General features: G+C 42.0%; 2 protein-coding genes across 2 annotated transcripts; one reads left to right on the top strand and one right to left on the bottom strand.

The window, feature by feature from the left end:
- The first annotated feature begins 80 nt into the window (after window positions 1–80).
- Window positions 81–13943, top strand: LOC128177887 (nicalin-1-like). Its single transcript, XM_052844785.1, has 14 exons — window positions 81–350; window positions 776–967; window positions 1222–1366; window positions 1448–1542; window positions 1755–1838; window positions 2037–2140; window positions 2265–2353; window positions 2542–2666; window positions 2913–3103; window positions 3264–3381; window positions 4876–5039; window positions 5394–5447; window positions 5811–5889; window positions 13601–13943. The coding sequence occupies exons 1-14, from the start codon at window positions 177–179 to the stop codon at window positions 13664–13666; spliced, it is 1680 nt and encodes a 559-aa protein (XP_052700745.1). The 5' UTR covers window positions 81–176; the 3' UTR covers window positions 13667–13943.
- LOC128177884 (uncharacterized) lies at window positions 6048–12019 on the bottom strand. The gene is made up of 2 exons (XM_052844783.1): window positions 6459–12019; window positions 6048–6105 (listed from the first exon to the last, which is right to left on the bottom strand). Exon 1 carries the CDS (start codon window positions 12002–12004, stop codon window positions 6659–6661), a length of 5346 nt encoding a protein of 1781 aa, XP_052700743.1. The 5' UTR covers window positions 12005–12019; the 3' UTR covers window positions 6048–6105; window positions 6459–6658.
- Window positions 13944–14000: the final 57 nt, after the last annotated feature.

Genomic DNA, 14000 nt, shown 5'->3' on the forward strand with positions numbered 1-14000 from the left:
CAGTTGCAACCTAATTGGGATACACCCTTTCCTTTCTGTATTTGAAAATTGAAATGTTTTTAAATCGGGTTCATAGTTCATAAAAGAGAACAGACCACGCTCAATATTCTTACAAGTTCAGGTTGCATTTGTGATACAAGTATTTGAACTTGTCGGTGCTCTTTAGATCCGCAGCCATGGTGCTCGGTGATATTGGAGAGTTGCTTGAAATGTTTAAAAATAGTTTCCCCTTTTCGTTTTTATTTTTTATCCCTATCCTCATTATCCTATCCCCGGTGAGTCCAGTCTCAGCGGCCCACGAGTTTGCTGCCCTTCGCATGCAACAGTACGATCTACATGGTGTGAGCTATGGAAAGTATCCTACTCTGATCGTAAAGATTTACATTATAGATATAAATGCACAATGTTTACTGTACATTGCATTTAATCATTGATTAGTTCCGATGTAAAATAGCTATTCATCAAACATAAGTTGTCAGTGTGGATAGATAGCATAGCTATGCTTTTAGATTGTGTAACTGGGTTGGAGAAATAATTACAAACCAGACCAGGATTCAAACCTGGGCCAGGTGAATCTCTAGTCAGGTGCTCTACCAACTGAGCAATCCGGTAGTGGTGTGCAAATCCTGGTCTAGACGGTCGTTATTTCTCCCATCCCATTAAATTTGGTAATGTACCAACCCCTGGATTCTCCCAGGAGAAAGAGCCTGGGGTGATGTTCAACCCGATTTTGATTGCACTCAAATTGAATTCCTAGTACTGTTATCTATATGCAGGTTGTCGCAGTTCCCCAGTTAACATGGAAGCCCGCCCAGTTGATGCCAAGATGATCACGAGGCGCTGCATTGTTGCCCGCCTCCAAGAAGTGTCAATTTCCAAGTACCGGGACTTGATACAAGAGAACGCAGGGGCACTGCTGGTACTCCTGCCCTCTGATCTCACATCTATCTCCAAAGAGGACAAGCAAGTGAGTAACACTCACAGGTTTTTTTTTTCGTAATTCCAGGGTTCACAATAAACATCCTGAATTTACACTAAACAGAAATTTCAGACTTGAATTGCAGAAAATGAAGACTGTTTAATTTTTCTAATCTTAAGAGAGCATACATATATTTACATACTAAATGTACTAATAAATAGAGACAATTGAGTTGATTGGTTATTAGTATTCTAGTGGTAACTTCATTTTGAATTCATTGCTATATACATGTATTTTGACAGCATTTGCAAATTTTGGAGAGAGATTTGCTGGCAGAGGAAACCACAATCCCTGTGTATTTCGCTCTTGAAACAGAAGAACTGTCTTCTATCTATGAAGAAATTCACAGAGGAAATGCAGGGGATCAAGCTTCAACTGCTATTGAAGGTATAGAGAGTCTAAGTTAATGTACACCCATTTATTTTTGTTAGTGTAATGTCTATGAAACTGTTGACCTGATTATTTTAGCTCTGATGAGTGGAGCCACAGCCAATGGTTTCCAGATGGTTGTAGCAGGATCCCAAGCCAAGAGTCTTGCTGACTTCCAAATCACAAATATTCAGGTAAGTTTAGTTAGAAAAAGGTAAAACAGATAGGTATAGCAACTTGTTCCATAGCAGCTTTCAATAAATCAAGCATTCAGTTTAACAAAAATAAACATTACAATTTCTCTGTCAGTTTGTTTGCTGTGCTGAACCTTTAATAAAGGTTACTGTATAGTTAGCTATGAATGTATATCAAATAATTTTTAGCTAATCTGTGTTCCATCTTGCAGGGTCACTTGTCAGGCTATGGCATTGAGGAACAACTACCCACTGTGGCTGTAGTAGCCCACTACGACTCCTTTGGAATCGCTCCGGTATGTTGGTCGTCAGAACATTGAAAATCAATATTTAGTCATTAGACACTGAAACCGATTCATATTCTTCAAAAGCAAATTCACAAAGATGATTTTATTTGAATTTAAGAAAAAAAATTAAAAGCATTGGGGAATTCATACTTTAGATACATGTATGTAATTGGTAAGAGGACTGTCATTGACCTGTTATGATTACAGAGCCTGTCTACTGGTGCTGATGCCAATGGAAGTGGAGTCATAGCTCTGCTGGAACTCGCTCGCTTGTTTTCCAAACTCTACACAAACTCCAGGACACATGCCAAGTATTAACTATAATTTATCATAATATAATTTCTTCTTGGACAGTAGGACTCTAACTTCAATATTTTAATTAAGATGTATTTTCTTTTGAAAATCTTTTTCACATTTTCTTCATTTTACGAACAGATTTAATTTGGTCTTCTTGCTGTCTGGGGGAGGCAAATTTAACTATCAAGGAACAAAGAGGTGGATTGAGGACAACCTAGACTCTCAAGGTGAGAGCAAGTTGTTTTTTTTTTTTTTTTATAAAAAAAGAATATTTTACAGCATCATGTTATACTGTGTAAACCATTGGAACGTTTTTAGCTATGAGAGCCACTGGTTCCCAGATGGTTGTAGCATATTGTATTGCGGATATGTACAGATTTAAGAATGAAAACTAACCAAAATGCTTTTTTGGCAGATTCCAACTTGCTGTCAGATGTGGCTTACGTCCTGTGTCTAGACGGGATAGGTAAATCAGACGAGATGTACCTTCATGTCTCCAAACCTCCCAAAGAAGACTCACCTGGCCATCACTTCCTACAGGTATTTTTGTGTTCTAGAAAATCTATATCACAGAGTAATGAATGTTTATTGACGGTTCCTGTCCTCATACTTCATAAATTGCTTGCAATAGTTTTTAATTCATTGATTTATTTAGTGTGTAGAAATGTTTGAAGATAAATAATTGGTTAATTATACGTTGAGATATGAAGAAAGCACTTGACATAAAAAGTTAAAAATATTGTATTAGTAACTTATTACAGAGATTGTGATTTGGGTTTTTTGTAGAATCTGCAAAATGTGCTCAAGTCATTCTATCCTGGTGTCAAATTTGAAATGGTGCACAAAAAGATCAACTTGGCTGATGACTTCTTGGCATGGGAACATGAGAGATTTAGCATCAAACGCCTGCCTGCATTCACTATCTCTCACTTTAACTCACACAAGGACCCAGATAGAAGTACAATTTTAGACCAGAGGTATGGTATAACTTGAATGATAAAGATTTTGGCTAACTATGAGCCAGTTTTTATGAGCATGGTTCAAATATTTACATGTATTGCCGAAGTATTGCTCAGTTATAAAAATTATGACTATGTTAATACTTACAATAATGACAAATTTTCTTTGCAATAATAGGGAAAGTGTTGATGTGGGAAAGCTGAGCAGAAATATTGAAATTGTTGCTGAAGCACTAGCTAGATATGTGTACAATGTCAGTAGTCATGGAAACCTGCAGCTATTCTCAGGAGGACTGGTAAGAGGTTTTACACTTTACTCTGCCTTAACATTCTGACATCCATATACCAAAACCACAATGGTTTCGAAAAGGTCATTGTAATGGCCTTACAAAATGATGATTTTTTTTTTTCAAAGTACATTGCAAGATAGAAATTGATTTCTTTAAGTGAGGGGGTTATATGAAGGAAGTGCTGAGTGACAAGTGGGATAATGAAAACTAACTTTCATTAGCAACGACTCTGTTTTGTGGTTTACTGGAGAAAACCTGGTTCACGACTACTAAATTTGGCTATCAAGTCTTATCCATGTTGTCATCTATCGGTACATCTGTTTAGCTAAGACTGATTTGTGGTTAGTTACAACAAGGCTCTCACGAACCTCATGAAAAAAATTTCTTACACAAGAATCAAAGTTGGTTTACAATAATTAGCATCCTTTTGCACATCTTCGCTAGCCAAGGGTTTTCGGTCCACTCTGCTCCCCATAAACCCTTGGCGGATTTCATTACGAAAACTCGGTGACAGGCTCTGTTTTATGATTGGCTGCAGCCGCGAGTAGCTGATCCAATCGCAGTGCTTGTAAATATAAACTTTAAAAGAAAACATATGTGTGATCTTTGGTAAAACATTCGGTGCTTTTAACCAGTTGAGACACACAGTGCCTCCCCAACGATGGTCTAACCAGATCGCTTTAAAAACATATATATTTTACTGGGATTGACCATAGTTCTACAAACTTGCCAAGGCTCGCGTGATAGCATGGGAAGCAAACATGGCAAATATCCCGTTAGTATATACACGTACGTTCCTGCTTATGGTTATTGCTTTTAAAGGTTCAGTGAGCTCTGTTTTATTTAAATTCTTTGGTCCGCAATATTCACGACAACGATACCTGATTTTATGGCATGAAAGCTCTCATATAAATCGGCGACTTTTTCACTCCCGGTACAGGTCCTTACAAAACACTATGAATAAAACATTCCGTGCTTTCCCTAGGTTATAACTTAATTCGTATTTAATAGCATCGCTAATTATGTTCCGATATTCCGTAGTCAACATGTTTTCAAGTTGTTTTAATGCCGTATTGTATATATAACCTGTTGTTAAATTCGATTAAAATGTAAATATGCAAGGGGCGCAACTCAAGTTGCTCGCTTGATAGCGCCACCACATCAGCGAGTTTTCGTAATGAAATCCGCCAAGGGTTTATGGGGAGCAAAGTGGACCGAAAACCCTTGGCTAGCGAAGATGCCTTTTGCATCACAATGGTAATACCTTGATGATTTTCTATCATTCATCCTGTTGACATATCGGTACTTAAACTAGAGTCTAAACATTGGACTTAAAATCTGTCAATTGTAAGTTATGCTATTTTAAGTGGAAAGAACTAACTGGTCAAATTTCACCAGTAGGAGTGTGAAATCTACAATAATACTTGTTTTAGCGTTGGTGTTGAGGTTGTATTTTGTTCGATATAAAATTACAACATTAACATTGTGTTTTTTGTGCAGGGAGTCCAGCAGGATTTGGTGGAAGCCTGGCTGGGCCAGCTCACATCTCAGCCTCGCGCCACCCAGCTACTGCCCAAGGACCACAGTCTCCATAGCAACCTGGAGGAGGCCATGAGTCGCTACCTCAAAGACGTCAAGAGAACAACATTCAAAGCAGACAAGAGGTTTGTGGGGTCGACTAAATGAGTTCAGTTTCTGTGCATATGTCTTTCATGTTTTACTTGTAGTCCTTTAAGTTCTTAATTAATTGTTGGATGATGGATAGGATTTATACATCAAGTTTTGTTTGTTCACTTTGCTTCTATATACATTCAGTATCTGTAACAGTTTTATAGGAAACATAAAAAATAATCATCCTGTATGCAAAACTAAATTACTTAATGGTATAACAGTAGATTTTGAAAGGTTAATATTGAAATTTATTACATTAAAGTTGGATTATTCTTAATTTAATAATTATGATAACCAAATCTAGTTTATTGAGATAAAGACATTGAATTTATATTTTTTTTTGGCAGAGATCCAGAATTTCAGTTCTATGATGGTGCAACATACACAATGAGTGCTTACAAGTAAGTATGAATTCTGTCTCATCCTAGGGGAAACAGCCTCATATTGATAAAACTCTATGCTTCATTAACAAATTAGATGAGGGGTCATTTTATCAGGACCAGTATATGCTCATACTCTTTAATAAAATTAAGGTTTTTACAATCCATCTTTAAATATATGAGAGAAAAATTTTTAAAAATGTTTTTAAAATTATTTTCTGTACTGTACACTTTGGATTGACATGCTCGTCCCTTGTACCAGTATATTGAACTCAAATTAATTTTATGAAGAGTAAAATGAAATCCTTGTATTGAATGTGTTGTAATTAGATAAGTATATGATCAAATGCAAGTTAGGTCTTATGACTTCGTTCTCTGTTGCAGTGTAAAACCTGCCATATTTGACTTGTTCCTAGCTGTAGCTATCGTAGGATATTTAGCTGTTGTCTACCTTGCTGTGCAGGTATGTAAATTCATTTCAATTTCTGGTCTACTGGTAAATGGTTAGATGTGATTACAGCAGATTGAAAACTTTTTGTGATAAACTGCCAGAAATGTCTTTAATTGTACTTAAGATTATCACATTAGCTGTTCTGCCCCAATAAAAGTCGGACTCACAAGTGTCGGTGAAATCAGTTTATTTGGGAGACAGATAACCGTCTCAGACGACGGTAAAAAGCTGTAACAAAAAAAAATGTAACAATCAATGACTGGTACAGGTTTCCATACAAAAAATATTAGGACAGAGTTTGCAATTAGATTATGAAACCTTACACATATGATTTAAACAGTTGAATTCAGTCTATTCATATGATAAACAGCAAGTTAAAGTAAATTAATCAACTGCAACTCGAAATTAAATGACCAGAAATATGATGGACAAAATGGCGCCCCATACACCGAGCACATGGTAAACATAAAATACAAGATTTCAAGAATATGCATCGTTTAGCATTACTGACATGAAACATACAGATAATTCACATAAAAATATGTTGAAATAACCTAGTTTACAAATGTCAAAAGACTTACACTGTGGATTACAAGCCTCGATACAGAGAATCAGAGTTGTGCATACATCGAGTATGGCGCGGTTTTCCAACATAAAAAATTAAGTCGTACGACAAATCTTTCGTAACAAAAAATAAAATGTACACGAAACATGACACTCCCCGTCTGATATATAAAATTATATCACACAAGATTTGAATACAATTTAGTACAGAAAACATTCAGTTCTCCAATAATAAAATGAGTTCCGTCACTGGTCTGACGTAAGAGGTGGTCTTGCCGTCCTTGCTGACACGTACTTCAACCTTGCGAACCAAGTTGTCCTTGCCAGGAAACGTTGCAGTAATGCGTCCAAGCGGCCAGTTGTTGCGATGGGTTTCGACATCCTTTAACAACACTATGTCACCAACACTAATGTTACGTTGACCATGATGCCACTTCTTACGCGCTTGCAAGGTATGCAGGTATTCCTTCTTCCATTTGTCCCAGAACATCTTGGCGAGGTGCTGTACTCTCTTCCACTGTACCTTGAAGAGGTCCTTAGCAGTTGTGTCGCATACAGCTTCGGTCGGTACATCCGTCTTCTGAGTAAGCAAAATGCTTGGGGTAAGGACAAAAGGCGAGTCTGGATCTGACGAAACGGCGGTAAGTGGGCGAGAATTTATGATCGCACTTGCCTCGGCCAGAAAGGTGGTAAGTACCTCGTGCGTAAGACCCTGTGCTGAATGATCCTTCAACATGTTGTCCAATATGCGCCGTGTCAACCCTATCATGCGCTCCCAAGCTCCACCCATATGGGATGCATGGGGCGGGTTGAAAATCCAGGTTGTTCCCCGAGAGTGCAGGAAATCCTTGACCTGACGATCTTCCACGTTGATTGCGTCGATCTGTAGAGGGTCGGTAGCGCCAACAAAGTTGGTTCCTCTGTCGGAACGGTACTCCTTTGCCTGTCCTCGTATGGCTGTAAAGCGCTTCAGGGCGTTGATGAAGGATGATGCGGACATCTCCTCTACTACCTCGACATGGACTGCGCGTGTCACCAGACATGTGAACAGTGCTGCCCATCGTTTGCCGTTGGCTGGAACTCCCCGAGTGCGACGAGTCACGACGTCCCAGGGCCCAAAGATATCTACTCCCACCGAAGTGAACGGTGGCTCTCCTGGCAGTATGCGGTCTGTAGGCAAGTCAGACATCTTCTGGGTTGCGAAGCTCCCACGTTGTCGCCGACAAGTAACACACTTGTGAATGAGGGACGAAACAAGGCGCTTGCAGCCGGTGACCCAGAACCCACAGGACCTGACCTTTCCCTCCGTAAAGTGGCGCCCTTGGTGTTGCACCAGTTGATGGTACTTGCGTACAAGTAAGGTCGCAATGTGATGCTTCCCCGGTATCAGTATAGGGTTCTTGCAGACAGTCGCATCGTTGAGATGTCTTAAGCGTCCACCAACTCTAACAATACCATCGTCGTCGAGGAACGGACTCAATGCAAGAATGCTGCTATTCTTCGGCAATGGTTGTTTGGACCTCAGACAGTAAATCTCCTCACAATAGACTTCTCTTTGCACTGTCTTGATAATGTAGTTTTCTGCTCTTTGAGAGTAGTCTATGGACTTCGGTAAAATCTGTGATTTACCTCCCTTTCTGCTTATGATGAATCGCTGGAGCAGGGCGATACCCTCGACCAATCTGTCCCAGCTGGAAAATCTCTCATATCTCTGAGTTCCAAGCATAGGTTCACACTCAGTCTTCAAACATACAGGTCTGACTTCTCTGTCTGACAGAGGTTCCTGTAGGGGAAACCCTTCTGCCTTGGTTTCGTCGTCAATGCGCTGCAGGTGAGTAGTTCCTCTAAGCCAAGCACACTCTCCAATGTCCTTAGGAACTACGCCTCTAGTGCCCTCGTCAGCAGGGTTGAGGTGTGTCGGCACAAAGTTCCACTGCGACGGCTCACTAAGGCTCCTGATTTTCTCGACCCTGTTGGAGACGTAAATAAAAAATCGTCTCTTATCATTGTGGATATACCCCAATACCACACGACTGTCGGAAAAATACTTCACCGAGTCGAACATTATGTCCATGTGATCCATGACTATCTGCGATATCTCAATGGCTAGAACAGCTGCACAAAGCTCTAAACGGGGTATGGTATGGCCTGATACTGGTGCCACTTTAGACTTCCCTAGTAGAAATCCAGTCATCGCAGAGCCATCTTCGTAGTACACCTTCATGTAAGAAACGGCAGCTATGGCTTTCTCTGACGCGTCCGCATATGTCCACAGTTCCTTTCTTACTGCCTTGCTAAGATGTACCACGGTTGTTCTGGGTATGTGGATCTTCTCCAACTCCTTCAGAGATGAACTCCACTCTTCCCAGCTTGCCAGAATATGGTCCGGCAGCGGCTCATCCCAGTCTGAGGTACAGGTCACTACGTCTCTAAGAATGAGTTTCCCGCTGATGATAACAGGTGAGAGAAAGCCTAATGGATCGAAGAGGCTGTTCACTGTCGACAGTACACCTCTGCGTGTTGTGGGCTTGTCATCAGTAGAGATGCGGAACTCGAACATATCACTCGACAAGTTCCATCGCATACCAAGACTCCGTTGCACGAGCTGGTCCTCATCAAGGTTCAGGTCGTAGATGTCCTGTGCTAAGTCTCGTGGCTCAAACGCCTTCATGACATCCGCGCTGTTTGATGCGAACTTGTGGAGCCTTAGGTTCCCGTATTGCTTCAATGCGTCCTGGGTTCTGCACATCAGGTCTACTGCTTCTTGGCTTGTTGAGCATGATGTCAGACCATCATCAACGTAGAAGTTCCTCTTGATGAACTCCTTGACATCAGGTCCATGGCTTTCCTCAGATAGTTCTGAGATCTTCCTGAGGCCCAGTGTCGCTATGGCCGGAGAAGGACTATTACCAAAAACGTGGACCTTCATTCGGAATTCTGTTAGTTCCGTTCCGATCTCGTTGTCCTTGTACCAAAGGAAGCTGAGAAAGTCTCTGTGCTCTTCTCTGACGGTGAAGCAGTGAAACATGTGCTGCACGTCTGCTACGACAGCAATCATCTCCTTCCTGAAACGAAGCAACACTCCAAGCAAGCTGTTGGTGAGGTTCGGGCCAGACAGCAGTTGGTCGTTCAAAGAGGTTCCCTTGAACTTCGCAGAGGAATCAAATACGCCCCGGATCTGGTGAGGTTTCTGAGGGTGGTAGACCCCGAAGAGAGGAAGAAACCACTGCTCCTGCGTTGACTTGGAAGTGGGTGCTTTCTCAGCATGATCGTTGTCGAACAGCTTTGTCATAAAGGTCGCAAAGTGTTCCTTCTTTACTGGATCTCTCTTGAGACTTGCGTCCAAGGCTCGTGCACGTCTCAATGCAACCTCATAGTTGTTTGGTAGTCGTAATCTTGGTTGGCGGAAGGGTAGGGGAGCTACCCACTTTCCATCCTCACCTATCAATAGTTCTTTGTTCATGATGTCCATAAACATCCTATCTTCCACTGATGATCCCACTTTGTTATCATCTGGTGTGCGTCTGAATAAGTGTTCATCAGATGAAGTGTCAGATACCCGTAATCTGTTTGTCACATCTCTGGTTGGAAGCTTCTCTCTCACGGATAAGTACTGGGCACATGGTTCAAGAATAGTTCCACGTCCGCTGTCCGTGATGAAGGTCTTGTACACATTCGCAGCTCTTGGTCTGTGTTGTCCAGACAAGCATGTGTCGCCGATGATCGTCCAACCAAGGGGTGACCTCTGTGCAAATGGTTCGTGGTCACGTCCTATGCGCTGCTCAAGAACATGGTGGACTTGAGGAAGGTCTCTTCCTATCAGCAACAGAATTTTTCTTGAAGCGTCAATGGGTAGGATGTCGCCGGCTATATCCCGCATGTGCTTGTGCTGAAGAGCAACGTCAGGTGTAGGGATCTCTTGGTAGTTGTTCGGTATTTCATCACACTCTAACGTGCACGGCAAGGGTAGTCTGGTCTCACCCCTGGCTGATTCAATATAGAGTCCTGAGGCAGTTCTCCCGAAGGTTGTCACTTGTCCAGAACATGACGTCATCAGGTAAGGTATTGTCTCTGTATTGATGTTCAGCAAGTCAAACAATTCCTTCTTAGCCAAGGTCTTGTTACTCTGGTCGTCAAGCATAGCATACAGAGAGACAGCTCTTCCATCATAGGTGACAGTCGCGGGAACAATTCTTGCACAAGATTTTCCCTTAAATTCCTTCCCTACTTCTGTGCAGTTGCTGTTTATGGTTGTGACGTGCTGTTCTTTTGTTACTTGCTGACGCCTAGGAGCCTCCTCCCCGCCATGAACTGATGAGGCCCTTCCAGTGGTAGGAGCTGGTGACGAATCAACATGGAGAGACGTAGTGTGGAACTCACTTCCGCATTCCTTGCACATGATGGCCTCTTTACAGTCTTGTTTCCTATGACTTGCGGAACAACACCGAAAACAGAGTCTGTGTTCACGGAGCAACTTCATACGTTCTTCAATAGGCTTGGCCTTAAACACTCGACAGTTATTGACACTGTGTTTAACACCCGGACCGGTGTGAATTATACACACATCAAGCTTCGGCTCGCTCAGATTTCCGGATCCTGTTGGTTGATACACTGTGGTTTTCTTCGTGTTCACTCTTCCCCTTGGAACGTTCATAGGCTGCTTTTCGTTGTGGTTAGCGTCAGTGTGATACGCAAAACTTGGGTCGTTTTTCACTCTGCTCATCTCCTTCATGAAGTCAACAAACACACCAAAGGGTGGAAACACAGTCTGATGTTCAAGCTTGTACTTCATGGCTCTGTTGGTCCATTTCTCCTGCAGGCCATACGGAAGTTTTGAAATGATGGGTCTAATCCCTGAGGATGAGTCTAGATAGGCCAACATTGCACTGTACTTCGGATCCTCCTTCAAAAACTTCATCTCCATAAGAATGTCTGACAGATCGTAAAGTTTTTGATGATCTCTGTTGCCAAGCTTTGGGAAACTCAACAGTTTGGCTCTTACGGATGCTTCCACATGTTCTGGTGCACCATAGCGCTCATCCAACCTTTCCCAAAGTCTTCTTAGTCCTCTTGAGATGTCGAAGATGTTGGATGTCCTCATGCTTGTTGCGTGCTTCTTAGATTCCGGACCTAAGTACTTGATAAGAAGGTCCATCTGCTCGGAGTCCAAGACTTGAAGCTCATTCACTACACACATAAAGCTGTGTTTCCAGGCACTGTATGATTCTGGTCTATCGTCAAAGTGAGTAAGTCTGGAGAATAGCAAGTCCTTCCTCAGGAGGAATCGGGTAACATCAGTTACTTGTGGTCCCTGATCAGTCACAAGTGGTGATAAGGGGTGTGAGGCAGCCACATACGGTTGTGCGACAGGCACGTGAGGGTGTGCGGTAGGCACGTGAGGGTGTGCGGCAGGCACATGAGGCTGCGCGGCAGGCATGGATGGCTGTGCGGCAGGCACGTGAGGTTGTGCGGCAGGCACGTGAGGTTGTGCGGCAGGCACGTGAGGTTGTGCGGCAGGCACGTAAGGTTGTGCGGCAGGCACGTGAGGTTGTGCGGCAGGCATGTGAGGTTGTGCAGCAGGCACGTAAGGCTGTGCGGCAGGCACATGAGGCTGTGCGGCAGGGCGGCAGGCACGTGAGGTTGTGCGGCAGGCACGTAAGGTTGTGCGGCAGGCACATAAGGCTGTGCAGTAGGCACGTACGGTTGTGCGACAGGCACGGACGGCTGTGTGTCAGGAACCAAAGGCTGTGCTGCAGGTACATAGGGTTGTGCATCCGGGTCAAGTTGAGTCGGATCGGAAGTACCGGTCAGTAGTCCTGGCGATGCAGAAGGTTGACGTGGAGTGGATTGATCCTGTCCTGGTTTAAAGTTGCTGACTTCGCCTAAGGAACTCGTTCGTCTCTTCATAGGTGACATCTGTATCATGGTCGATTCAAAGGCTTGACAATCAGCTTCAGCTTCTGCAGCCTCTCTCTCGAGATGTAGCATTTCCATTGCAGCATCGAGTTCCACTCGTTGTTTCCTGAGCTCCAATTCTCTGGCGGTGTATGCCATCCTAGCCTTTGCTCGGCTTACATCAGCCCTCTTCTTCGCTAAGATGTCGGCAAAGGAGTCCTCATCCTGATAGTACTCTTCCTGATACTCCTCTTCATCTTGTGTGACGTACTGCCTCTTGCCATCAGTCGTCTGTGATTCCCGGGCATCCTCTGTAGGGTCAGGAGTGACCTGGGTGCCCTCTGTTGAGTCGGGAGTGATCTGCTCTGCTGAGGTAGACATCCTAGTCTTTTTACTGTTCTGCCCCAATAAAAGTCGGACTCACAAGTGTCGGTGAAATCAGTTTATTTGGGAGACAGATAACCGTCTCAGACGACGGTAAAAAGCTGTAACAAAAAAAAATGTAACAATCAATGACTGGTACAGGTTTCCATACAAAAAATATTAGGACAGAGTTTGCAATTAGATTATGAAACCTTACACATATGATTTAAACAGTTGAATTCAGTCTATTCATATGATAAACAGCAAGTTAAAGTAAATTAATCAACTGCAACTCGAAATTAAATGACCAGAAATATGATGGACAAAATGGCGCCCCATACACCGAGCACATGGTAAACATAAAATACAAGATTTCAAGAATATGCATCGTTTAGCATTACTGACATGAAACATACAGATAATTCACATAAAAATATGTTGAAATAACCTAGTTTACAAATGTCAAAAGACTTACACTGTGGATTACAAGCCTCGATACAGAGAATCAGAGTTGTGCATACATCGAGTATGGCGCGGTTTTCCAACATAAAAAATTAAGTCGTACGACAAATCTTTCGTAACAAAAAATAAAATGTACACGAAACATGACATTAGCCCTGAGTGTGAAAAAAAAATCCAATAACCTGTATGTGGAATTTTTTACCAGGATGCATTGTTTTGGGTTTGTCTTTGAATGAAATTTTGTTTAGGAGTCATTTCAACTACTCTTTCATGATACATTGTTAAGATAAATTATATCTCTGAAGTAGAATAAATTGTTAACAAGAACATCTGAAAACAGGATCCAATTCATAAATTTTGGACTTATATTTAGTTGAAGATGCTTTTACTGAGTACAGTATTTTTCTGTGTACTGATTATTACCCATTTGTTTTTCCAGAATTTCCACTTCTTGTACAGTGCTATGCAGAAATTGTCAAGTCCGAAAAAACTCAAAGTGCAATGAACAGTATGTCAGTTAACTTAATCTATTGTATTATAATGATCAAAATCTTTGGACGATGGACACCTGGAATCTTTGATGAGCGACGTGTTGTTGTAGATGGCCTCATTGGTCTTTGTGTATGTTTTCCGAGAGAAATCCTGATCTCCGACACCAAGCGGTGTCAATCACCTCACAGAACCGCGACCTCTAGCCTGTAGTTTATATTGTGATAATGATGATGAACAATCCAAAGATGTCTTTTTTTCTACATCCAAAATAAACACACTTTTGTACTTGTGTTCTTGATTCTAGTTTTTATTTAGATGTACTAAGAGGCATTGAGACTTTTGACTGT

The sequence above is a fragment of the Crassostrea angulata genome, chromosome 3 (genome assembly GCF_025612915.1).
Source record: "Crassostrea angulata isolate pt1a10 chromosome 3, ASM2561291v2, whole genome shotgun sequence".
In the NCBI taxonomy this organism is placed as follows: domain Eukaryota; kingdom Metazoa; phylum Mollusca; class Bivalvia; order Ostreida; family Ostreidae; genus Magallana; species Magallana angulata.

Bases quoted from the DNA above. Each gene is read 5' to 3' on its own strand.
- LOC128177887 (XM_052844785.1), top strand. From the start codon at position 177: ATGGTGCTCGGTGATATTGGAGAGTTGCTTGAAATGTTTAAAAATAGT. The intron at 5,040-5,393 runs GTTTGTGGGGTC...TTTTTTTGGCAG, and splicing joins ACATTCAAAGCAGACAAGAG to AGATCCAGAATTTCAGTTCT. The intron at 5,448-5,810 runs GTAAGTATGAAT...TCTCTGTTGCAG, and splicing joins TACACAATGAGTGCTTACAA to TGTAAAACCTGCCATATTTG.
- LOC128177884 (XM_052844783.1), bottom strand. From the start codon at position 12,004: ATGCCTGCCGCACAACCTCACGTGCCTGCCGCACAACCTTACGTGCCT.